The sequence below is a fragment of the Onychomys torridus genome, chromosome 5 (assembly GCF_903995425.1).
Source record: "Onychomys torridus chromosome 5, mOncTor1.1, whole genome shotgun sequence".
In the NCBI taxonomy this organism is placed as follows: Eukaryota; Metazoa; Chordata; class Mammalia; order Rodentia; family Cricetidae; genus Onychomys; species Onychomys torridus.
The window spans coordinates 7,818,656-7,842,813 of record NC_050447.1 but is presented as its reverse complement, the minus strand read 5'-3'; the positions used below and the strand labels follow the sequence as shown (position 1 = coordinate 7,842,813).

The following is a 24,158-nucleotide window of genomic DNA, read 5'->3' as shown; positions in this document are numbered from 1 at the left end:
TCTGCCTCCCGAGTGCTGGGATTAAAGGCATGCACCACCACCGCCCGGCCAAACTTGGTTTTTAAATTCTATTTAAGGTTTTAAATTTTTATTTTCTGTTGTTTCACAGATGTGGCCATCAGTGTCTAAGTATCAAAAAATAAATACAGTGACTTACCCTAATAGCATTATATGCTTTATGAATTGTAACAGCTGTGTTGTACATGGAAATAAGATGTTAAACTGCAGGTGGTGGTGGTACACGCCTTTAATCCCAGCGCTCGGGAGGCGGAGGCAGGCGGATCTCTGTGAGTTCGAGGCCAGCCTGGTCTCCAAAGCGAGTTCCAGGACAGGCGCAAAGCTACACAGAGAAACCTTGTCTCAAAAAACCAAAAAAAAAAAGATGTTAAACTGTTCCTTAGAGAGGTTAAAAATGGAGGTTAAGTGGGTTAGTCACTATCACATGGAAGTATATAGTTCAGGCTTGAACTGGACTCTGATGTATGTTCTTGTCCTCCACAATGATGGTAGTGGAGATTGGACCTAGGGTCTCATGGTTTCTGGATGAGCACTCTACTACTGATTTATAAGATCCACCCATTGTTTTCACTTTTTGAGACAAGGTCTTCTTGAATTGTCAGAGTTGGCCTTGAATTTAGTCTATAACTGAGATAGGCCTTATGGACTTACTGAGGGTCTTCTCTTTCAGCTCTCTAAGTAGTTAGAATTGCACGTCCCTTATAACCAGCCTTGGTAATAAGGGTGTTTGAAATCTGAGCTGCTGTGTGGTATACTTGTTTAAAGTGTTTGCTTCATATTTAACTTGCTACTTATATGTTGAAGTGTCACATAGGTCATCCTTTGGGATTTTTTGATAATTCCTTGTACGTACTGAATATACAAATTTTTCAAGATTTTTATGCTAGTACATCATCATCATCATCATTATTATTATCATTATTATTATTATTTGGTTTTCCGAGACAGGGTTTCTCTGTGTAACAGTCCTGTCTGTGTCCTGTTCTAGAACTCATTTGGTAGACCAGACTGGCCTCCAACTCACTGAGATTCACCTGCCTCCCAAAGTTCTGGGTTTAAAGGCATGCGCCACCACTGCCCGACCAGTGTATTAATATTTTAAGAGTGGTTGCTGCTATAATTCCTGGCATGATAAATGAAGTGTAGAAATTAATTATAGTATGTGAGATTATTTAAAAGAGGTTATATATTTATTAATGTGAAAATTGCTAAGTGATTAGTTGAAATAGAAAAATACAACGTTCTATCTGGAGGGCATAAACATATTATTTAGTTTTATTTGGAGTATTCTGTTGTTGCAGTGTATCTTATTACCAATCACGTAAATCCAAAGTGCAATTTTTATATTTAAAAAAAAACTTTCAAGCTGGTGGCAGTGGTGCACACCTTTAATCCCAGCACTTGGGAGACAAATCACTGAGTTCCACAGAGTGAGTTCCAGAAAAGCTAGGGCTACACTGAGAAACTCTGTCTCTAAAAACAAAATAAAACAAAAACCCCAAAACCAAAAAAACTTTAAGAGACAACTTTGTACTTTAGATATATTTAAATTGTTCCAGATGTAGTATCTTGTTAGCTATTTAAATATATCAGTGTCCTGGAATTACTATAATAAGTGTTATTGTGAGATAAATCAGTACAGTCTGAAAAGAAATGCTTCTGCTTTTTTTGTTTATTCTGTAAGATAAAGATGGTTCACAGGATATACACAGTAAATTATTAAGTTTTGTTTTTTATTAGAAAATAAGATTGAGATTTCTGTTTTTTTTTGTTTGTTTGTTTGTTTGTTTGTTTTTTTTTAAAGATAGTCTTGTAAGGATCAAACCCCAGATCTTGGGTACATTAGGCAAGCATTCTACTACAGATGGATATATGTCTAGTCCCCCTTTCTCATCCTTTCTCGTTTTGGAGATGGGGTTGGAGTGTGTATTACTTGAGACAACATCTAAGTGCATAGCCTAGACTGGCCTCAAATTCATTCAGTCTTTCTCCCTGGAATGTTGGAATTATAGGTGTGGCCAGCTAACACCAGGGATTTGCTTATCTCTGGCTCCTCAGTGTCCACATTGCAACCTTGAGCTGCATCTTGCTTTTATTTTGGTGGGGAGATGGATTTGAACTCATGTCTTATAAGGCAGGTACTTTGCTGACTGAACTATTTCTCCAGTTCCCAAAGTAATCTTTGGGAGTAAATCCAATGAATCCCTTAGTTACAACTGTTAAACATCTTAAGTCCTTATTTCTTAGCTTTTAGTCATAGTCATGATGATTTTAAAACTGTTATTTCTGGAATTTTCCTCTTGGCAAAAAGACCTAAAAAGGTAACTTTAAAATACAAGTTAAAAAGATTTTGGCTGTATATATCCTTGAAATTATTATCATGTTTATTAAGATCTACTGTGTATTAATATATTTTAAATATTTTTGTTTGCTGTCTCTTCCTCCCTCCCTCCCTTCCTTACTTCTTTTCTTCCTCCCTCCCTCCCTCCCCTTCCCTTGAGACAGGGTTTCTCTGTGTAGTCCTGGCTATCCTGGAACTTACTCTGTAGACCAGGCTGGTCCCAAATTCAGAGATGAGCCTGCCTCTTAATGTATTTTAGTTTTATTCATAGTTTAGGTAGCCACATAAATAATTTCAGGTTTAAATTTACTAATACATTCTCTACTGATCACTTTTTAGGCTTACCTGCTTTTCAACTTTTTGTTTATTTATTTTCATAAAATTTTTTTGGGTACACTGGATCTAACCCAGGGCTTCTACTCATGCTAGACAAGTGCTCTACCACTGAGCTCCAGTTAAGCTTTGGCTTAACTTAGATGCCTGTTAAGATTGTTGGGATATCACCATTTGGCTACTATGTTGAAATAAAGCTATTAGTTGACGTTTGTTTTCATTTTGACAGCTACCGACACCGTAGAACAGAGCAAGAGGAGGATGAAGAGCTTTTAACAGAAAGCTCCAAAGCAACCAATGTCTGTACTCGATTTGAAGATTCTCCGTCATGTATGTTACATTCATTGAATGATTCCAGTTTTCAAAGTTCCTCCCTTGAGACGTCCTTTTATGTTTGAATTTGCTTTTCCTATAAAGGGAATTCTTAGTAATCTTGGATAGTTAATAGCTGTGAATAACTTAATTTTTTTTATCTGAAATGTTAATATGCCAGCTGGGGTTATAGCTATAGAGTTATAGCATGTGCAAAGCCTTGATTTGATCCCTAGAATTAGAACTGAGAGATGATAGTATGTGCTGTATTTCAGAAGAATATGAAAATACCATTCAGTTTATTATGGTTCTAAGGTACATTTAAATAGGAGTGATTTGCCTAATTTTTCCCAAATAAGAAAACTACTTTGTAAAAGAGGGAGGAAAATCAGGGAAAAAATTTATTTGCTGATGTTTTCATATGCATTTTTCATTTTTGTGAAACGTGTTAGTGCTTTTCCATAAGAAGTCATTTTAGCTAGGTTTTACTTAAACATACCTGGATTTCTGACAGGGTTAGCAGCTTCAGTAATCTTGGCTGCAGCCTCCCTTTCCTGCAGCTCCTCGATGAGTGTTGAGTTGAGCCCTAACAGGATTTTGGGTGGCTGCTTGCTTAGTGAGAATGTTAAGGAGTTCACTCACTCCCACTTTCCCCTTTTCTCTTTGCCTTACGAAACACCCAGTTTCTACTTTTCAACTCAAGCTAGAGGATAGCGAGCAGTCATGTCTGACTGGCTGGAAAGGGAATTCAGATTGTTTGTGTTTCATATTCACTCATTGTAACTAGTGTACCCAGTCCTGATGAGCTTTTCATTCTTACGCAATGATTTATCCAGGGAAGTAGAACAAGTACTATGTACTGAAAGACACAAGATCTATCAGAAAAAGAACTTAAAAATTAGAAAGGGTAGACTTGAAGAAGGAGTTCTCTGTCTATATTCTACCATCACTAGGAGGAAAAGAAAATCTTCAGAGAACCACCATCTGATCTTTATGAAGGCTGAAAACACTTGGTTAAAAACGTTGGGCTAACATTAAAAAGAGAGGTAAAGAGGCAAGAGATGGTCTGAAGACCAGTGTGTTTTAAACCTTGGATTGAATGATTTGGATGAGGACTCTGATGCCAACAGTCATAGTTTCTGCAGTTCATTATCAGTTATTTGTATCCAACTACCCCTGCTTCAGTCCAGATTTCATAGGCTACTTTTAATGATTTTAACCTTTCAGAATCCCCATACATAACACATGTATCTTCTAGAAAAGAGACGTAGATATATGTAGGTCCCAGTTAAACCTCTAATATCAGATAAAAGAGGCCTGGCCTGTCTTGTATCTCTTGTGTTTAAAATGAGCATTCTGTTTTTGTGTTCTTAGATGTAAAATGGGGTAAATTGAGAGATTATCAGGTCCGAGGGTTGAATTGGCTCATCTCTCTGTATGAAAATGGCATCAATGGTATCCTTGCGGATGAAATGGTATGTACTTAGTTATCCTGAAGCTTGAAGGTTTTTGTTGGTGGTGTTTTGCTTTTGTAACATAAGATAGTTGGACATTAAATTTGTAGCAATTAAGAGAGAATAGTTTTGTTGATTACAGCTAAATTTTTCTTAAAGTGTTATAAGCAACTTGCCTTAGCTGCATAAGTGACATCTTCATATGGGAAGAATTATAATCTCTGTAAGTAGAGTACATCTTAAAATAATACATTTCAAGTTTTTTTGTTTCATTTATTTACTTATTCATTCATTCATTTATTTATTGTTTTTTGACACGGGTTTCTCTGTGTAGCGTTGGCTGTCCTGGGACTTGTGTAGACCAGGCTGGCCTCAAACTCTCAGAGACCCGCCTGCCTCTGCCTCTGCCTCCCAAGTGCTGGGATTAAAGGCTGCACGAGCACTGCAGCTTCTTCATTTTTGTAGTAAAGAGATTTGGCTGTTTCTAACTTTGAGAAACAGCTCACACAGTTGTATTTCATACAAGATTGTGTCTTGTGTTCACTACCTACTAGTTATGTAGTGGCTGTGCTTACCCTTCTCAGTTGTTTAAACCATTGTCTGGAGAAAGTATGGAGTCAGAAGAGATATTCACATCTCCCTCTGCTAGGTAACTTTGGGAATATCACATTTTCTGAGCCTTATACCGGTGATGTGGATGCCTTCCTTACAGACTTATGTGACCTAACTCTGTAAACTTTCATACACATTAAGCTCTTGTCATGCTGTCCCAAATGTAGCATTTCTTTTAAATGTTTCTGTACATGTTGGGGGGCTGTAAAAGTATGGAAAACTTTAATTGTGTAATGATTAATTGATGTGATTAATTTAACTGATTTAATGTTTAATTATGATGAACTTTTTCAGGGTTTGGGAAAGACACTTCAAACAATTTCTCTCCTTGGGTACATGAAACACTATAGAAATATTCCTGGTCCTCACATGGTTTTGGTTCCCAAGTCTACATTGCACAACTGGATGAGTGAATTCAAGAGATGGGTACCAACACTTAGATCTGTTTGCTTGATAGGAGATAAAGAGCAAAGAGTAAGTTTTTATACCACTAAGATGAAATAGCTGGAGAAGGGATAAAAAAGAAATGGTCTTCACAAATTACTAGTGATTTATAACTGTAATACTGCTTTTGTGGTTAAGAATTTTATGAGAAGGCTTTAAAGACTATAGAAAGCTGTAAGAATTTCTTAATTCATTTTCAGTTTATTTCTCCCCTTGTATGTGATATTATAATGTCAAGGATTGTTTTTATTTGTTTGTTTGTTTCGTTTGTTTCTTTTTCGAGACAGGGTTTCTCTGTAGCTTTGGAGCCTGTCCTGGAACTCACTTTGTTGACCAGGCTGGCCTCGAACTCACAGAGATCCTCCTGCCTCTGCCTCCCGAGTGCTGGGATTACAGGCGAGCGCCACCACCGCCCGGCCTAAGGATTGTTTATTTGGAAGTATTAGCTTGTTGTTGTTGTTGTTGTTGTTTTCTAAAAAAGTCTTGAATATGTTAAGATCATTAGAAATTTCTAGATTAGGGTACAGTGATAATAGTCAGAATAGTAATTATTAAATTTGAGTGGAGTCAATTCTAGTAATTTGGTGAGATATTATGATACAAATATGAGTTAAAATATTGATTTCTTAGCCATATTTTTGGGGGTCAAAGTTGTGGAAATAATGACTCTATTAAGAATAAAGAACTTTTGCTGGGTGGTGGTGGCAGTGCAGGCCTTTAATTCCAGCACTTGGTAGGCAGAGAGGCAGGTGGATCTCTGAGTTTGAGGCTAGCCTGGTCTACAGAGTTCCAAGACAGCTAGGGCTACACAAAGAAACCCTGCCTCAAAAAACCAAACAAAGAAACCCAGCAAAACAGAGAGGTGGGGAGGGGCGACTTAGATTTGGAAGTTGGAGATAATGATTACATTCACTGATTAAATGATTGTAATAAATGATTTTGTGTTAATTAGTATAGATTAATTTTTTAAAGATTACATTTGTGTGTGCTTTGCCTGGATGTATGTCTCTGCACCAGGTGCATGTTTCTGAGTCCAGAAAAGGGAGTCACAGCCCTGGAACTAGAGTTATGTATGGGTGTGAGCCACCATGTGTATGCTGGGATACCCGCCTGGGTCCTCCCTGAGAGCCTTCTTTCCATCAGCGGTCCGGATTTCTTTCCCTCCTGAGGAAATAGTGTGGATTAGTTTAAGTTACTAGGTTGCTTTTTGTTTGGGGGACTCAGTTACTCCTGGTTTTTACTTTCATATCCTTATCTATAAAATGAGAACAGGAACAATGTGTTAACACATCTACAGATTAAACTAATGACACTGTTTACTAACAACTGTCAGTCGTCTTTATGTTACAAACCCTGCTTCCTAAGAGTTTCAAGACCTAGTGGGATTGTGGAAAGACATTTGAAAGAGATTGGCTTCTGAATTTTGTGATTCACGTTAGCTTTCTGAAACTAAGTTAAAACTGATATGAAGGTGACTAATGAAGTAATGAAATAAGTAACTTTAGTGGTAGGATAGCTAGCTTTAAATGCTTATTTAATAATAGCTATTCTGTTTAGTAGTATCATTCCTTTTTCTGTGTTAGATTACTTTTTGGTGAATGTAATGTATGATTGTATTGAGTGATGTAATTTTTTCTGTTGCTTTACAGGCTGCATTTGTCAGGGATGTTTTATTACCAGGAGAGTGGGATGTGTGTGTCACATCTTATGAAATGCTTATTAAAGAGAAGTCTGTGTTCAAAAAATTTAACTGGAGGTACTTAGTTATAGATGAAGCCCACAGGATAAAAAATGAAAAGTCTAAGGTAATTGAATACTTGATATGAACATTTTTATGTCTGAGGGTTGGATACTTAGAATGTTCTAACAATGTTCTTTGATTGTTTCAGTTGTCAGAAATAGTGAGGGAATTCAAGACTACAAATCGACTGTTGCTAACTGGGACGCCTCTTCAGAACAACTTGCACGAGCTCTGGTCACTTCTAAATTTTTTGTTACCAGATGTGTTTAATTCAGCTGATGTAAGTATCTCTTGTGGTTAATAATATTTTTGTTAATGCTTTATATTTTAATAATAGCACTGTTTGAGATGGTCATTAATTTTTTTATACTTATGTAGCTAGCCTGTTACTAACCAACTAAGTTGATTGTGTATCCTGAGAATTCACTTTTGAGCCTTGGCTTTAATCTCATTTCCCATCAGTTTCTATAACTGGAATGGCATACTCTTTTTTTTTTTTTTTCCAGTTTTCATTTTCACTTTATTGTTACTTTTTTTTTTTGAATGCCGAATGCCATTTATTGAAGGAGGGAGGAGGTCTTAAATACAGGCTTACAGCTCAGTGGGAGAACCCCGGAACTTCTGATGTTTTACAATCTTGCATCTAAGCTGTTAATGCCCAATATGCAGGATACACAGACAAGGAACTTCCCTTAAGCATTCTGGAGGGTGGATCTCACAGGGAATTAGCATAGGGAGGATGTCAAGGTCAGCAAGCAAGGCAACAGTTACCCAAAATGGGGGGCCAGGGCCCTACAGCCTCCCCCCCCCCTTTACTAAAAAATGAGCTTCTGACTTAGGTTGCGTGGGACGTCAGCAGGTCACCTTACCCGTCATGGAGACCTGTCCAGGCCACACAGGTGCTCTGCATTAGGTTGGTGTGTGTGTGTGTGTGTGTGTGTGTGTGTGTGTATGTATGTGTGTGTCCGTCCCCGTCCCATTACCTGTCTCTGAATACTCATCATACAGGCTCAATCATGTGAGAGCTGCAGAGTTAACTGTTGCCAAAGATCTCTAAGTGGCGCTGGGCTTACAATCTGTGTTCAACACAGAAAAGACCAACAGAAGTCTTAACCCATCCATAGCCAGTAGGCTAAAGGCAACTGAGGGAATGGCATACTCCTGTTTGGCAATCAGGGCTGTTTAATTTTGCCTGAAGAGTTTCTAGATCAACGACTTGTTTTAAAGCATTCCCAAGTATCTTTGTATACCTTATACATTGTATTTTAACATTCAGAGGTGGTCTTCAGATGTGGAAGGGTTTGTTTAACCCTGTCATAGTTTTTCTTCCTGTTGCTGTGATAAAACACTCTGACCTAAGCAATTAAGGGAGAAAGGGTTTATTGTGGGCCACAGTTGGAAGGGTAGACGCTGTCAAGGTGGAAGATGCTGACAGTAGCTGATCATACATCATTCACATTCAGAAAGCAGACAGTGTGATAAATGTATCCTAGTGTTCTGCTCCTTTTCACCATTCTAAACAGTCCAAGATTCTCAACCCGTCAATGGTCACACAATTAAGATAGGTCTTCCTACACACCACTTAATGTAGTCGAGATAATCCCCCAGTCATGATGGGAGGCCCATTTCTGGGCTAATTCTAGACTGTCAAGTTGACAGTGAATAGTAAACATCACTCATGTCTTTCATTATGGTTTAATAGCCTAGTCTTTACCCTATAAATTATTTACATAGTAGAATGATGGTATTAGTGCTTAACTGTTGATTATACTAGGGAATATAATTTATGTATCAATAGTTTGCGCTATTAGTAATTGCAGTCACCAAACCAGAGTTCAGTTTTGTCTGGAATAAGTAAGGAGGGCTTTGTAGACATCCATGTTAGTACATTTATATAAATAAGTTGTATAAAAGTATTAGTTTTGGTTTGTTATGTTAAGAGTTATTTTAAAAAGAACAGAAATTTGTGTGGAAAAAAGTACATTCAGATTTGCAAGTTTTAATTCTCCTAAATTTAATGATTTAGAGATAATTTCAAGGTAATTTGTTTTTCTTGCTAGGCTAACACTTATTTCTGTTAAAGCCCTCAGTTATAACAGTGATTATAAGATGTTTGATTAACATAGCAAATTTATAATAGATATTTTCAAGATACTTGATAAGGAAATTGTCTTTATTTAGCTCTTACCTAAATAGTAATGAAATGCTTTTAATCTCAGTTTCACTTAGATTAATTAATAAGATGGACATTTCTCTGGGAACCTTGAGTTGTGTATTCTAATTATTTCTATGAACTAGCTTTCAAACTCCTCATTGTGAGTCTGTGTCTGTGGGAAAATGCTTAGGGAATAATGTGATTTAGCTACTTGTCCTGGAGCTAGTAGTAAACATGATACTTGGAAAACAAGGGCTTACACGAAATTGTCTTTTTGTGGCTCACAACTCGTGTGCTATACTAATTCTAGAAATCATTTTTACATCTGATGCTCTAGGGCATTTGTGGTTATTATTATTTTTGACCTTAAGATATTTTTTGTTTGTTGATCTAGGACTTTGATTCTTGGTTTGATACAAACAATTGCCTTGGGGATCAAAAGCTAGTTGAGAGGCTTCATATGGTAAGTATGATTAGAACATATTTTTAATGGGAAGATATTTAAATGAATTATTTTACTGTTAACAGAAGTATGATGCAGAATTATATTTGTTTGAATTTAAAATCTGTTTGAAATGACATTAGGGAGATGATGTGTGGCTTTAGTGTTAGAACCTCAGATGTACTTTAATTTAATGAAGAAGAAAGTAGCCTTTTAGTCCACAGCTAAAAGTTGGTAGGGTAGATGAGGATGCTCTTGGCTATCAGGATCAAGTAAGATATTGTGTCCATGCCCTAGAAGTCCCTTCATGACCTAACATTAGGGCTTTCAGTATGGGTTGACATTTTGGTGTGGATAATATATAGGGAATAGGAGACGTATAGAAGGTTGTACTGTATATTATTAGTCTGTTTAACAACATCCTTACACTTTCTCCTTGATACCATGTGTGACAGTAAGCATGCTTATAAACATGGTAGAAGTTACCTGGAGATGAACTGATGCCCTGCTCACCTCTCACTACATCCCAATCTTTTCAGCTTTAATTTTACTTTTACCTAAATTTTCTGAAAACATCTGACTAATTCCACTTACTCTTTGTTCACTGTTTTTACTCTATCTAGAATCTCTGATTTCTTTTTATGTATCCTAACACTGACTTACATCTACTACCTTCTTTATTGACTATCTAGGCTGAGGCAGGCCTAGGTACTTTGTGTATTCATTCCATCTTTAGTCATTTGATCATTTGACATTATAAGACTTGTACAGGGGACTGAAGTGTTGTCCTTGATGGATCCTAAACACAAAGGCAGGAAACATGCTTATATACTTTGCACAGTGCCTGGCTTCGGTAGATATTTTTCTTCTCTCTTCTCTTTCTCCTGTTCTCTTTCCCTTTCCTCTCTTTAAGTTTTACCGAGACCTTGCTATGCAGCTATGGCTGGCTTTAAAACAGGTAGTCCTCATGCCACAGCCTCCCAAGTGTTGGGATTACAGGTATGAACCCTTATGCTAGGACTACTTTGACCTTTGTTTCTGTATACGTTAATTATACTTTTAAATTCTTGTGCATTGAGATTTTTTGTTAAGTATATCTGAGAATAGTGATAGTGTCCTAGGAACTTTTAATTCAGATAGCAGTCAAGCATTTAAATACTGTTTAGATTTGTTTTTTTTTATTCAAAGGATTGAAAGTTTTGAAAGATTAGAGTGTTGTTAAAATCCGAGTGATGAGAAATGAGGCAGAGTAATTTGGTTTTTCCTACCTTTCCCTCCCATACCCTTCATTTCATGGCTTCCCTTTAAGTGAATATCGAGGTGCATGTGGGTAAAGCAAACTAAAGTACCTAGGCAACAGAGTCAAGTAGTTTTGGTATCTTTGTTAATTTTTCTCAAAATAGTCTGAAGTGCTTTATTAACTCAAGGGAGAAGAGAAATGATTTCTCTACTTTGTCCTGCCCTTGCATTCTGAAATCTCCATTTATAGTATCTGTGACCCTATGACGAAAGGGGCATTTAGGAGTCAGCCAGGGAGGCTGATGACATGGCTCATATTACAGAAAGGTGCTTGTTTTGGAGGCTTTGTGAGTGACCTGAGTTAAGTCTCTGGCACCCACACCAAGGTGGAAGGAGAGAACTCATTTGACATGGTTGTCTTGACCTCCACATGTGTGCTATAGCATGTACATCATAGACATACACATGCACAATAATAATAATACATTTTCTAAAACTCAGCCTGAATATTCTGAGGAATGATTTATCAGCTATATAGTCCTACAAAACCAGTCCCTTACTTTCTACAAACTTCTACCTTAATAGCTTGCATTTTAATAATTTTGGAGTTCATGGGTGTTGTGGTGATTTTTTTTTTTTTTTTCTTTGCACACTTTTCTTGGGTTTATTATCCAGCTGCATTTAGCTGGACAATTTTAGAAGATAGCCAAGTGGGACTGGAGGTCTTCTTGTCTTGGCAATAGCTGGTGCTTGATTAGGCCTAGACTAGCTTTATTGTCTGCTGTAATCTGGTAAGAGTTGCTGATGGTTTTTCTTACCCATTTTAAATTTGTTTTGTGATGTCAGTATTTTAATAATCCAGGAAAACTAGTACAAAGAAGCTATAAAAACAATTTTTAGTTTTATTGTTATATTAAGCAGTACATTTTATAAAAACGAAAGAACTGCTACTTTGTGAAACCTAGATACCAATCATAAACATTGAAGAAAGTTGAAAGTGGTAGGTAGATAATTTGTTGTATAAAATTAAAAAGTAAGTATTGTTTAAAAAGTAAGAATATTGCTTACTCTTAGGAAGGACTGAAGAATTTGTTAACTTGCTAGAGACTGAACTGAACTGGGTATTTTGTACTTGCCACATGGACTGCTTCTGTAATGGGTAATTATTTAAAAGCTAGCCATAGAGCACCTAATCAGTGTTGGACAGTATATATGCAAGTAACTTCTAAACTAGCATGAATTAGCAATGTTGAAAGTAGTTTTAAAACCTACCATTGTTTCCTAGTATTTAATGAGAATATAGCAAGTATTATATAAATACTTACATATAGGATAAATAATGAAATTATTACCTTTCAAGAATGCAATAGTAATAAATTATGTATTTGGGACAGGGGAAATCTTAAAAATTACTTGGTATTCAAGCAAATTTCTTTTCCATGTATTTGGTATATAATTTTAAGATTTTGAAATACCAATATTGCAGATAAGGTTATCTTTTTCTTTTTTGCCCTTTCTAAGGTTTTGCGTCCATTCCTCCTTCGTCGAATTAAAGCTGATGTTGAAAAGAGTTTGCCTCCAAAAAAAGAAGTAAAAATCTATGTGGGTCTTAGCAAAATGCAAAGGGAGTGGTATGTATTCTGAGATGCTTGACAATACTGTTTTTCCTAGATTTTCATTTTACAGTCTTTAATGTCTTTATGGAATTATTGTTTACTGGATTATGTTAGCCTGTTAATGCAATGCCCAGAAAAGGTGGCAGGAGGCAAATCAGCACACCACCTTGGTTTGCAGCATGGTTTCTGCTGCCCAGGATTATTCTGGTGGTGGGTACTCCTTCTCTCTGTTTTATTTCAGACAAGTGATAGAAACTAGATGTTTGATTTAGTTATCCTAACTTGAGAGGCTTGGTTCTTTTCATTTCACCTGAAGTTCACTTAAAAACTGAGTCATGGGACTGGAGAGATGGTTCAGCGGTTAAGAGCACTTGCTACTCTTCCAGAGGACCCAAGTTCATTTCTCAGCACCCACATGATGGCTCATAGCTGTCTGTAACTCCAGTTGCAGGGTATCTGATACCCTTATCCAGACACATGTGAAGGCACAACACCAATGCACATATAATAAAAATAAATGAGAAACTGAGTCATAATTTCTATACTTAAAAACAAGTATAGCATTTTTCTGTTCAATCATGAGAGCTAATAAACAGAATAAAGCAAGATCTATGATACAAACAAAACAAAAAATGGCTCAGGATGTAGTTCAGTTGTTAGAGTGTTTATCTAACATGCACAAAATCCTGGGTTCAATCCTCATCACCACATAAACTAGGCATGATGTCATCACTGCACTGGAAGAGCAGAGGTATGATATCAGGAGTACAAAATCATCTGTGGCTATGTCAGTTTGAGACTAGTTTGAGAACCTTTCAAATATGCACACACACAAATATACATGTATGTACACTTACATACACTTATGGATATGTAAAACTGTATTTACATTTTGATTTTTTTTTCCACACACATATTACATGAAAATGTATCATATTTTTATTCAACTAGACTATTTTGCACATTTAAAATAATGTCCTTAAGGTCCAAGGGCATAAATGTGAACATATACAATAGGCAATAAAAACAGAAATAAGAGGTTACAAATGATAAGTAACCGTACCTTAGGAATTGATGCTGTACATCAGCTACATCATATATAGCATAATGATCCACCATTTAATGATGGGTTGTATTCTGAGAAATACATTGTTTTTAAGTTTTGTTGTTATATAAACAGGAGAGACTTTTTATAAAATCTGTGTTGTACCTGTTTATTCCTAGATCGTTGGAAGCAATTTTCAGACAATGATTTTTCAAATTATTCCTAAGTGTTTTGTGATTGGTTTGGGTAAGGAGATCAAGTATGCAAAGTGTCAGGCATTAAATGATTTTTCTTTTTAATAGGTATACTCGGATATTAATGAAGGATATAGACATATTAAACTCAGCAGGGAAGATGGACAAAATGAGGTTATTGAACATTCTGATGCAGTTGAGGAAATGCTGCAATCATCCGTATCTCTTCGATGGAGCTGAACCTGGTCCACCTTACACAACAGATATGCATCTAGTTACCAACAGTGGCAAAATGGTGGTATTAGACAAGCTGCTCCCTAAATTAAAAGAGCAAGGTATCTGTGTTACTGGCATTAAATTGAAAAGTAAAGAAAACTTTGTAAATTATAATAGTAAGAGGGCAAAAGCACAACACTTTAAAATGTCTGTTCTGACAGTTTTTAAAGTTAAAGTATTGAGCACCAAATCTCCTTTCCCTAATTTTCTTTTTCTTTTTCTTTTTCTTTGGGGTTTCTCTGTGTAGCTTTGCGCCTTTTCCTGGAATTCACTTGGTAGCCCAGGCCGGCCTCGAACTCACAGAGATCCGCCTGTCTCTGCCTCCCGAGTGCTGGGATTAAAGGTGTACGCCACCACTGCCCGGCTCTTTCCCTTAACCCCCATAGAAGTTGGTAAATACTCAAGAGTAGTTACCATTCAGTTTATGTAGCTTTCTTAGATATTTAATCTTTTTATCATAAGATACCAGGAATGCCTTTCCTGCATACACATTTCCCATATCTTTTGTTTAGAAGGTGATGTTGCATACTTTTCTGGAGGGTAGAGTCTTGGTGTGTCCAGACTCTTCTTTCCTCTCGCCCATGTTGGGCACCAAATGTGGGGTGCTCTGTGCAGCATCAGCTTGTCAGCCTCGGTTTTGAGTTAGGCTCCTCCCATAATCAGGTATTCTCAAAACAACTCCTTTGTCATAGGTTTTTGCTGATGGTGTTCCATAGCTTGTGAGGAATCTAGTAGAATAATTTGAGTCATGGCAGAGAAGTGAAGGACTTCTGTTATAAGTATGAGATACACATTTATGGTCTATTGAGTTAAACTGTGTCTTCATAATTAGAATGGTATTAGTGATTTAGAGGGGTTTTGGGGAGCTTAAGGGGTCATGTTTAAAGAAAGGTGGTGGAGTGGTGGAAGACTGCTTTTCAATATGTATGAGGGACAGATTAATGACTCCGTCGCCTAAACCAGATAGCTTGCCTTGTGTACTGCACACGTCACTCTTGGTGCCATGATGGAAGACAAGTGAAGAATGACTGTCTTGGGTGTTTACTAATGACATTTTTATTTTGTTTGTTTTGTTTTGATTTTTTTATTTTTCAAGACAGGGTTTCTCTGTAGCTTTGGAGCCTGTCCTGGACTAGCTCTGTAGACCAGGCTGGCCTCACAGAGATCCACCTGCCTCTGCCTCCCGAGTGCTGGGATTACAGGCTTGGCCACCACCACCTGGCAACAGTTTTATTCTTTTAACTAAATAAGTAATTTGTAATTGGTTGGTAATTTATTAATCTTAATTTTATTAGCCTTAAATTTTTAAATAAAAAGTTCTATTAGAAGTTTCTTGACAAAGGGCTGTTTATGTCTGTCAGGTTCAAGAGTACTCATCTTCAGTCAGATGACAAGGGTGTTAGACATTTTGGAAGATTATTGCATGTGGAGAAATTATGAGTACTGCAGATTGGATGGGCAGACACCCCATGATGAGAGACAGGTAAGTTAAGAAGGCTGGGGAGATAAAAAAAATCAGATAAAATGATTCACTTTATTTTTTTTTTTATGTTCTGTTAGCATATCCCAAGTTAATATATGTTTGCATTGTATTATATTAGAATATTTGATTTTTTAAATACCTTTTTCTTTTATAACTTATTTTGTGTATATGGGTATTTTGCCTGCATGTCTATCTGCACCTTGTGTGTGCCTGGTGCCCAAGGTAGCCAGAAGTGGGCATTGGAGCCCTGGGACTGGAGTTACAGATGGTTGTGAGCCATCATATGGGTGCTGGGAATCAAATGAGGGTCCTCTGGAAGAGCAGCCAGTGCTCTTAACTATTGAGCCATCATTTCAGTCAGGGATTTATATGCACCCATGGTATTTGCTCCACCCATGACCTTGGTGCTTCCTGCTGTGGAATGTGACCTCTTTTTGTTTGTTTGTTTTGTTTTTCCAGGCAGGGTTTCTCTGTGTAGCTTTGCACCTTTCCTGGATCTCTCTCTGTAGTCCACCACCACCCAGCTGTATGTGACCTCTTATAAGGGAAGGGAGAAGGGTCACAGGTCCCTTCTCCCTGGACCCTTCTCCCCTGCTCCTGCCTAAGAGGTGGATTCCTCCCGGTCAGATCATAGGGATGACAAGCCCAGCTAGCTCAGTCAGTAGAGCATGAGACTGTTAATCTCAGGGTCATGAATTCGGGGCCCATGTTGGGTGCCACTTATAAGTTCAATCCACCTGAGTCTATTAAGTGGTTAACAGAATTTATTAAGATATAAATTGAGGAAATATACTCATGAATATAGAAAAGAGTAGAGAGCTGAAGTCATCCTCTAATCTGACTGGGAGCAAATCCACCTCACAGGCAGGAGCCAGGGAGAAGGGGCATGTGTAACCCTTCTTCCTTCCTTTATAAGAGGTCACAAAACATGGCAAGAAGCACTGACTGCCTCCTTTGAGCCTTATAGCCCCAGGTCATGGGCAGAGCAAATATCACTACATTTATATATGCCAGGCTGGTTTGGAATTCACTGTGTAGATGAGTATGATCTTGAGCTTTTGATCTTTCTGCCTCTTCATGAGTACTGAGCTTATAGATGTGTACTGCCACATCCTAGATAGAATAATTTTTAAGCCAACCATCATGCTGTGCACTTGCAGTCCCAGCTGCTTGGAAAACTGCAGTAGGAGCATGTGGTGGAGTGTGCCTTTGATTTTAGCACCCAGGAGGTTGAGGCGGGTCTACATAGATTATAGAAAAGAATACCCCATCCCACAGCACATATAACTAAAATTTCTAACACTTGTTATTTTATTCCCATAGGACTCCATCAATGCATACAATGAGCCAAATAGCACGAAGTTTGTTTTTATGCTAAGCACACGTGCTGGTGGTCTGGGCATCAATCTTGCAACTGCTGATGTAGTAATTTTATATGATTCGGATTGGAATCCCCAAGTAGATCTTCAGGCTATGGTAAGAGATAACAAATAAAAACTTGTGTGCTTAGTAGATGTCTTAGGTAGAGTCCATTTATTCTGTAAACCTCCCTGATTTAACCTAGTAGGATCTTCTTTTTTCTTTTTAAAATTCAGTTATTTAGAAAGTGTGTGGGCACATCTCTGCCTGGTGCATATGTAGAGGTCAGAGGACAACTCAGGGAGTCTGTTCTCTTTCCACCATCTGGTTTCCAGGGATTGACTCAGTTCATCAACTTTCTCCTCAGCCTACTGCATTCTTTATTTTTTTTATTTTTATTTTTTTATGTGTATGAGTATTTTACACACCTGTATGTCTGTGGACCATATACATACCTGGTGCCCCTGGAGGTCAGAAGAGGTCATCCCCTAGAATTGGAGTTATAGGTAGTTGTAAGCCATTGTGTGAGTGTGTGTGTGTGTGTGTGTGTGCGTGCGTGTGTGTGCGTGCGCGCGCTGGGAATTGAACCTCGGTCCTCTGGAAGAGCAGCCAGTTCTCTTAACCACTGAGCCACCTCCCTGGCCACTGCATTCTTTATTTTTATAAATACATAGTATTTTAAACTAATCTTAGATATAGTATCATGAATGTATATAGGTTTTTTGATTATATACATCTCCCATTCCCCTGCCTCCTCCTCTCTCCTCTTGGACTCATCCTAATATATCCTCCCTTCTCAACTTCATGTCTTTTTTCCCCCCAATAGCCCAGTGAGCCCAATTAGTGCACCTGTTTATGGGGCCATGTACTGGAGCAAGGGCAACTTAGCAGTGGCTACACCCAGAGAAAACAGATTCTCCCTTCCCCCAGTAGCAGTACTTGCCAGTAGCTCCTTGGGTAGGGATGGGGGGTCTCAGCAGGTAACCACAACTGCTATAGGTCAGTGCCTGCAGTGGACACGGTATGGACAGACAGCATTTCAGTGTTCCTCTCCATTCTCCCACCTTTACCTCCCACCTCCTTTTGATGTTCTTTGAGAGCCTTCGACTGGGGTGGGAGGTTGATAAAGATGTCCCATTTAGAGCTGTGCACCCACTGTCACTTCATAGAATTTTCTTTCTTTGGCCTAATAGCTCAGTCATCAGAGTTTTGAATACTCTGATGAATGAGAGAATCAGTAAGTAAGTATGGTTGTGCTTTAGGAGAAAGGGGAAGTCAGTTTGCTGAGTAGCTAGCTTATCTGCCACTTGGTATACCTAAAACTTATGCCCGTTTTTGGAGTGTCTGACCAAATGAGGAAGTTGATTCTAAGGCCAAGAACATTCATGACCCACAGACTAATGTGAAATATCCAGGGTCTGACTATTGATTTGACATAGAGTTGGTGTTTGTAAGTGCAACTTTGAGATACCTGCATTGGTTACTTTTGTGTCATACTCTTTGTAAGGGTAGTTAAGGGAAAATTGATAAATTATTAGAAATACGGTGTTTTGTTAGAGGTATGCAGTTAGTGAGTTTAACAGAAATTAACATGCAAATTAATTGGATTGAAGGTATTTAGCCAGTTGAGTAGTATTTAAATATTTTTATATCATTTGTGAAGAACATCTTTTATTTTCCTAGTAAGTGACATTAAGATTTCATTAATTTATGCCTTTAATCCCAACAGCCTAGAGGCAGAGGCAGGTGGATCTCTGAGCTTAAGGCCAGCCTGGTCTACAGAGTGAGTTCCAGGACAGTGAGGTCTACACAGAGAAACCCTGACTCAAAATAGAAAAACAAACAAAAACAGATTTCATTAACTTCATGAAGGAAAAGATTTTGACATTAAATTTAAGTAAAAGAAATAATTATCAGCTGGGCAGTGGTGGCGCATCGCCTGTAATCCCAGCACTCGGGAGGCAGAGGCAGGTGGATCTCTGAGTTCAAGGCCAGCCTCCAAAGCTACAGAGAAACCCTATCTCGAAAAACCACAAAAAAAACCACAACAAACTGAAGTATTAATTACAATTTTGCCTGTTAGCTAGTGTTATTAAATTTGTGTTGCTCATGTAGTTAGCCTTGTCTATTAAACAACTGTGGTTTCCAGTCTTAGGAAGCTTGCCTTGTATTTAATTTGATCAAATCTTAGAATTTAAGAAATATTTATGTAGTATGAATTTGTGTTATTTTATATGTTATATTTTATACTTAATAAGTATTTTAATTATGCTTCTTATTGTACATGTTTATGTATTATTTCATTTTTTAACTATTCAAAATGACAATCAATTTTCCAAGGACCGAGCACATAGAATTGGACAGACAAAGACTGTTCGAGTGTTTCGTTTTATAACTGATAACACTGTAGAAGAAAGAATAGTAGAACGTGCCGAGATGAAGCTCAGACTGGATTCGATAGTCATTCAACAAGGTGAGGCCTAGAGCTTTTAGATAATTCCCTAAGTTGAGTTGACAGCAACATGTCTCTGTCTGATGCTTTTCTGAGATGAGATTTTAAGCACCTGGAATCCAACTAACAGCCAAGAAAGATGGTTTATATTCCAGATATTTTAAACTTTAATTTTGTTGTTAAGAAAGTAGGTTTTGAGCTTGGGTAAGTTGATTTTAGTATTCACTAGCTAGCAGTTTCCTTTTGTCTGATCCTCATATTTCACAGAAGTGGAAATAAAAGTAATGTTTAAAATTGTTTAGAGAGTTTAATGGGGTAATATAGAAAAATGTGTGACACTCAGCATAGTGTACATTAGATAGAGCTTTGGTGATAATTTACAAGCACTGGGGGATATTGAAGAAATGAAAGACAAAAAGCGTTTCACTTTTTTCTTATCTGAAAATATGGCCGGCCAGGCACTGTTGTTACTGCTGACTAAAGCAACAAGTCAACCAAGTATGCTACTTTTAAAGGAACTTCACAGTTTAGTAGAGAGAGACTCTTGACTAGACACAGGACTAGAGAGGGTGGGAGTTTATTTGGCTCGTTTGAAGGAAACTTCAAGTTCTTGTTATCAGGTCAACCTTTAGGAATATATACTTTGCCTATATTTGTGAAATCACTAATATTGGCTAAATTTCTACCAGATCTTCATTTAATTTATTAATGTTGAATTATTTTCTGTGATCAGACTAAATTTTCAAAAGCTTTGGGTTCCTCATATCTAGATATTTTCTTTTGTGATTTTTTTTTTTTGGGAGGGTGTGGGGGGGGGGAGATGGGGATGGGGAGATGGGGATCTCATTGTGTAGCCCTGGCTAGCCTAGAATTTGCTAAATAGACTAGGCTGGCCTTGACTCATGGTGAATTTCCTACCTCTACTTTCCCAGGATTGGGGTTAAAGTCACCTGTTCTTATATAAAATCAAAACACTAGCAAGACTTTTGTATTTCAGTTTTCTAAGAAAAAGCTGATTGGGAAAGATGAGCAATAGCATATTTCCGATATGATATTTCTTATGTTTATAATGTTTACAAATGTTAAAATTTGTGAGATTCCCTCTTAACTTTGATTATCTTTCTTTTTTTTTAAGATTTATTTATTTATTATGTATACAGAAGAGGGCGCCAGATCTCACTACAGATGTTTGTGAGCCACCATATGGGTGCTGGGAATTGAACTCAGGACCTCAGGAAGAGCAGTTGGTGCTCTTAACCTCTAAGCCATCTCTCCAGCCCTGATTTTCTTTCTTTTTGTTTGTTTGTCTCATGTAGCTCTGGCTGTTCTGGAACTCACTTTGTAAATCAGGCTGGCCTCAAACTCAGAGATAATGCCTGCCTCTGCTTCCCAAGTGCTGAGATTTAATGCATGTACCAATAGGCTCAGCAACTTAATTTTCAAATATCTCAATACTATTTTCTTCAAAAAGCATTTTATTGAGCCAATATATAGTAGGTAACATTATGTAATATTTAAGCTTTCGAAATATTTCAAAACTTACCCAGCTGAAAATTGTGACTAATTAAATTTAATGTACTAATGAGTTTGATCACTTGTAAATTAACAGTAAACAGGAATGAGGTAAAGCTATAAGATTGTTGCCTCTGACATTTAACAATTTAAGTTTATAGTAAAAACTTAAAATTAATATCATACAACACAATCTTATTTTTCAGGGAGGCTTGTAGATCAGAACCTGAACAAAATTGGGAAAGATGAAATGCTTCAAATGATTCGACATGGGGCCACACATGTGTTTGCATCAAAAGAAAGTGAAATCACTGATGAGGATATTGATGGTATTTTGGAAAGAGGTGCAAAGAAGGTAAGATGCATAGTAAATGATAATGTTTTGTAATAGAAATAGTTTATGAATAAACTGATGACACGATATGGTATCTGTGGTATGGTTAAGGGGAAGTTTTTCTTTAGTAGTAGATAAAGAGAACAGCCAGAGGCATCTGGAGGAGTCCAGAGCTGAGAAAGAAGTAGTGTGAACATGGCAGCAGACATGGCCAGGCTGGGATGTAGCAGAGCGCAGAGAGCACAATGAGACGATCAGGAACCAAAGGGGAGAATAGCAGGCTATAGGAGTGTTGAGTAGCTGACAGGAGGGAGCCTACAGAGGGAGGAAGGGAGGAAGGGAGGAAGGCTAGGGTGCTAGCATGGTAGCGTAGACTTTGAAATGTGTAAGTATTTGTAATACAGGGAGCCTGGAGGCTAGCATGTACTTTGATATGCTGATAGGTGCCACGGGCAGGAGGCTGCCAGAGGTAAGGGAAAGGACTCCCTTTGGTAGCTGGAGCTGGCCTGACAAGTTCCTGAGGGATGCTGGCTTTAATCTAGCTGCCAGAAATCTTCCTATAATCCAGGTTGAGCTCATTTCTGGATTTTTGGATGTCTTTTAGAGTTTGGGATATTTGAATTTGCTTTGAACTTAACAGTTTAGACCAAAACTACTTGAGAATATACTTCCTCTGTGAATTGCCATCTTTTTTTCTATAAAAAGCTTTTGTATAACTGTAGTCTAATCTTTTTATTTATTTAATGTGTATGGGTGTATATACACATACATTATGAGTGTGTTTGTTGCCCAAGGAGGCCAGGAAAGGGCACTGGATCCCCTGGAACTGGAGTTAAATAGAGCTGTGGGCTGTCTTGTAAATTGAACCAGGTTGTCGGGAAGAGCAACAAGTGCTCTTAATGCTAAGCCATTTTTCTAGCCCCAAAAGTCGAATCCATTTTGGCTACAGGTCTTAATATTATTTTGCTTTCAATATAATGAGTGTTTTATTCTATATAGACTGCAGAGATGAATGAAAAGCTCTCCAAGATGGGTGAAAGCTCACTTAGAAACTTTACAATGGATACAGAGTCCAGTGTTTATAACTTTGAAGGGGAAGACTACAGAGAGAAACAGAAGGTATTTATTTTAGAATGGAGTTTTACTGAAAACTTGGGAGTCTTGTGTTAGTTGTGAAACTTCATAAGTATTATTTCAAACAGCAACCAGTTTTGTTTATTCACATTTTAGGTTTTTCATTGTTTAAGTAGTGTTTTAGCCTGTAAGATCTGATTTGTTTGCTTATTTATTTATTGGGAGTCTTGCCACAGCCCTGAGTGGCCAGGCCACCCTTGCTTTATATTTGAAGGTGGCCTTGAACTCTCCTAATCTCCTGCCTTTATGTCTCCAGTGCTGGCATTACAGATGTGTGCCACTGTGCTAGTTTTGGAGTGTTTTTAATTTATATGTAAAGTTTATTATATCCTGTTAGTGAAAGTATTATTGTATGGTGTTAGTATAATTAGGGTACTTGAAAGTAAACTAAGTGGCAATAAAAAGGCCATAGGCTATTTTTCTTCGAACTTGAATTGATTTAAATGATTTTATTTTATTAGCAATATTTGCTACTACATAGAAAAATTGGGAAATTTGATATGGAAGGAATATGTTACATTTTTTTTAACATTTAGACGTATTAAACATAGTCTCAGAAGTTTTTTTTTTAAGAAAGTTGACTTTTTTTCTTATTTGGGTTGTAGCATATATTTTAAAGTATTATAGTATACGTCTTGTGTTTTAATTACATGGTATAAGAAATACTGTAGTCTTCACCTTTATAGAATTCGTAGTTCAGTATTTTGTCAGTATCTTTATTTATAAATCACTAGACAATTGACTACTGTGTATAATGAAATTAGTGATTTGCATTCTTTCCCATACCCTAGATTGCATTCACAGAGTGGATCGAACCACCGAAACGAGAAAGGAAAGCCAACTATGCTGTTGACGCCTATTTCAGGGAGGCTCTCCGTGTGAGTGAGCCGAAAGCTCCCAAGGTAGAGTGACAGTGTGGGGATACTGGGATGTCATGGCAGTTACATTGCGTTTTCTCGGATTCTTAGAACAAAAGAGAATGGAGAGTTAGGTTTTGTGTGATTTGTTGTTGTTTTTTGTTTTGTTTTGTTTTGTTTAAATTTTGGTTAATGTCAGTTTATTTTTCTTAAAAGATGAATTCTGTTCCTTGGAGAATTGGCTGTCATGCTTTAGGAATTGACTTAATATAGATAGATGTGTGTGTTTGTATTTTTCTGTTTTTTAATGGACGATACTGTTTTTATTTCCTTAGGCACCTCGACCTCCAAAACAACCAAATGTTCAGGATTTCCAGTTCTTTCCTCCACGTTTATTTGAATTGCTGGAAAAAGAAATCCTGTATTACAGGAAAACTATTGGGTACAAGGTGATTGAAATTCTTCTCTTTGTATTTTCTACTCAGAAACCACAAAGGCACAACTACTTAATGACATTTGCTTAACTAACTGAGCCTAGTAGGAAATACGATTATTTGCTGTACTCTAGTTTTATATGTCTAGTATCTGAACTTTCTGAGTTTTCATTGAAAAGAAAAAAAATTTCATGAGTAATACTTTTTAAAATGTAACTTGGAGCTGGGTGATGATTGCACACGCCTTTAATCCCAGCACTCGGGAGGCAGAGCCAGGTGGATCTCTGTGAGTTCGAGGCCAGCCTGGTCTATAGAGCGAGATCAGGACAGGGACCAAAACTACACAGAGAAACCCTGTCTCAAAAAAAAAA

General features: G+C 37.4%; 1 protein-coding gene across 2 annotated transcripts in view; it reads left to right on the top strand.

Annotated features, from left to right (window-relative positions):
* Smarca5 (SWI/SNF related, matrix associated, actin dependent regulator of chromatin, subfamily a, member 5) overlaps positions 1 to 24,158 on the top strand; it is a 38,602-nt gene that overhangs the window by 5,381 nt on the left and 9,063 nt on the right. For both annotated transcript variants that reach the window (XM_036187923.1, XM_036187922.1), the window contains exons 4-18: positions 2,922 to 3,022; positions 4,379 to 4,479; positions 5,365 to 5,544; positions 7,164 to 7,319; positions 7,404 to 7,535; positions 9,805 to 9,873; positions 12,613 to 12,722; positions 14,055 to 14,281; positions 15,584 to 15,705; positions 17,029 to 17,181; positions 19,405 to 19,537; positions 21,235 to 21,383; positions 22,362 to 22,481; positions 23,288 to 23,398; positions 23,689 to 23,802. In XM_036187923.1, the coding sequence (XP_036043816.1) occupies positions 2,922 to 3,022; positions 4,379 to 4,479; positions 5,365 to 5,544; positions 7,164 to 7,319; positions 7,404 to 7,535; positions 9,805 to 9,873; positions 12,613 to 12,722; positions 14,055 to 14,281; positions 15,584 to 15,705; positions 17,029 to 17,181; positions 19,405 to 19,537; positions 21,235 to 21,383; positions 22,362 to 22,481; positions 23,288 to 23,398; positions 23,689 to 23,802 (1,978 nt within the window). The remainder of the gene's footprint in view (positions 1 to 2,921; positions 3,023 to 4,378; positions 4,480 to 5,364; positions 5,545 to 7,163; positions 7,320 to 7,403; positions 7,536 to 9,804; positions 9,874 to 12,612; positions 12,723 to 14,054; positions 14,282 to 15,583; positions 15,706 to 17,028; positions 17,182 to 19,404; positions 19,538 to 21,234; positions 21,384 to 22,361; positions 22,482 to 23,287; positions 23,399 to 23,688; positions 23,803 to 24,158) is intronic.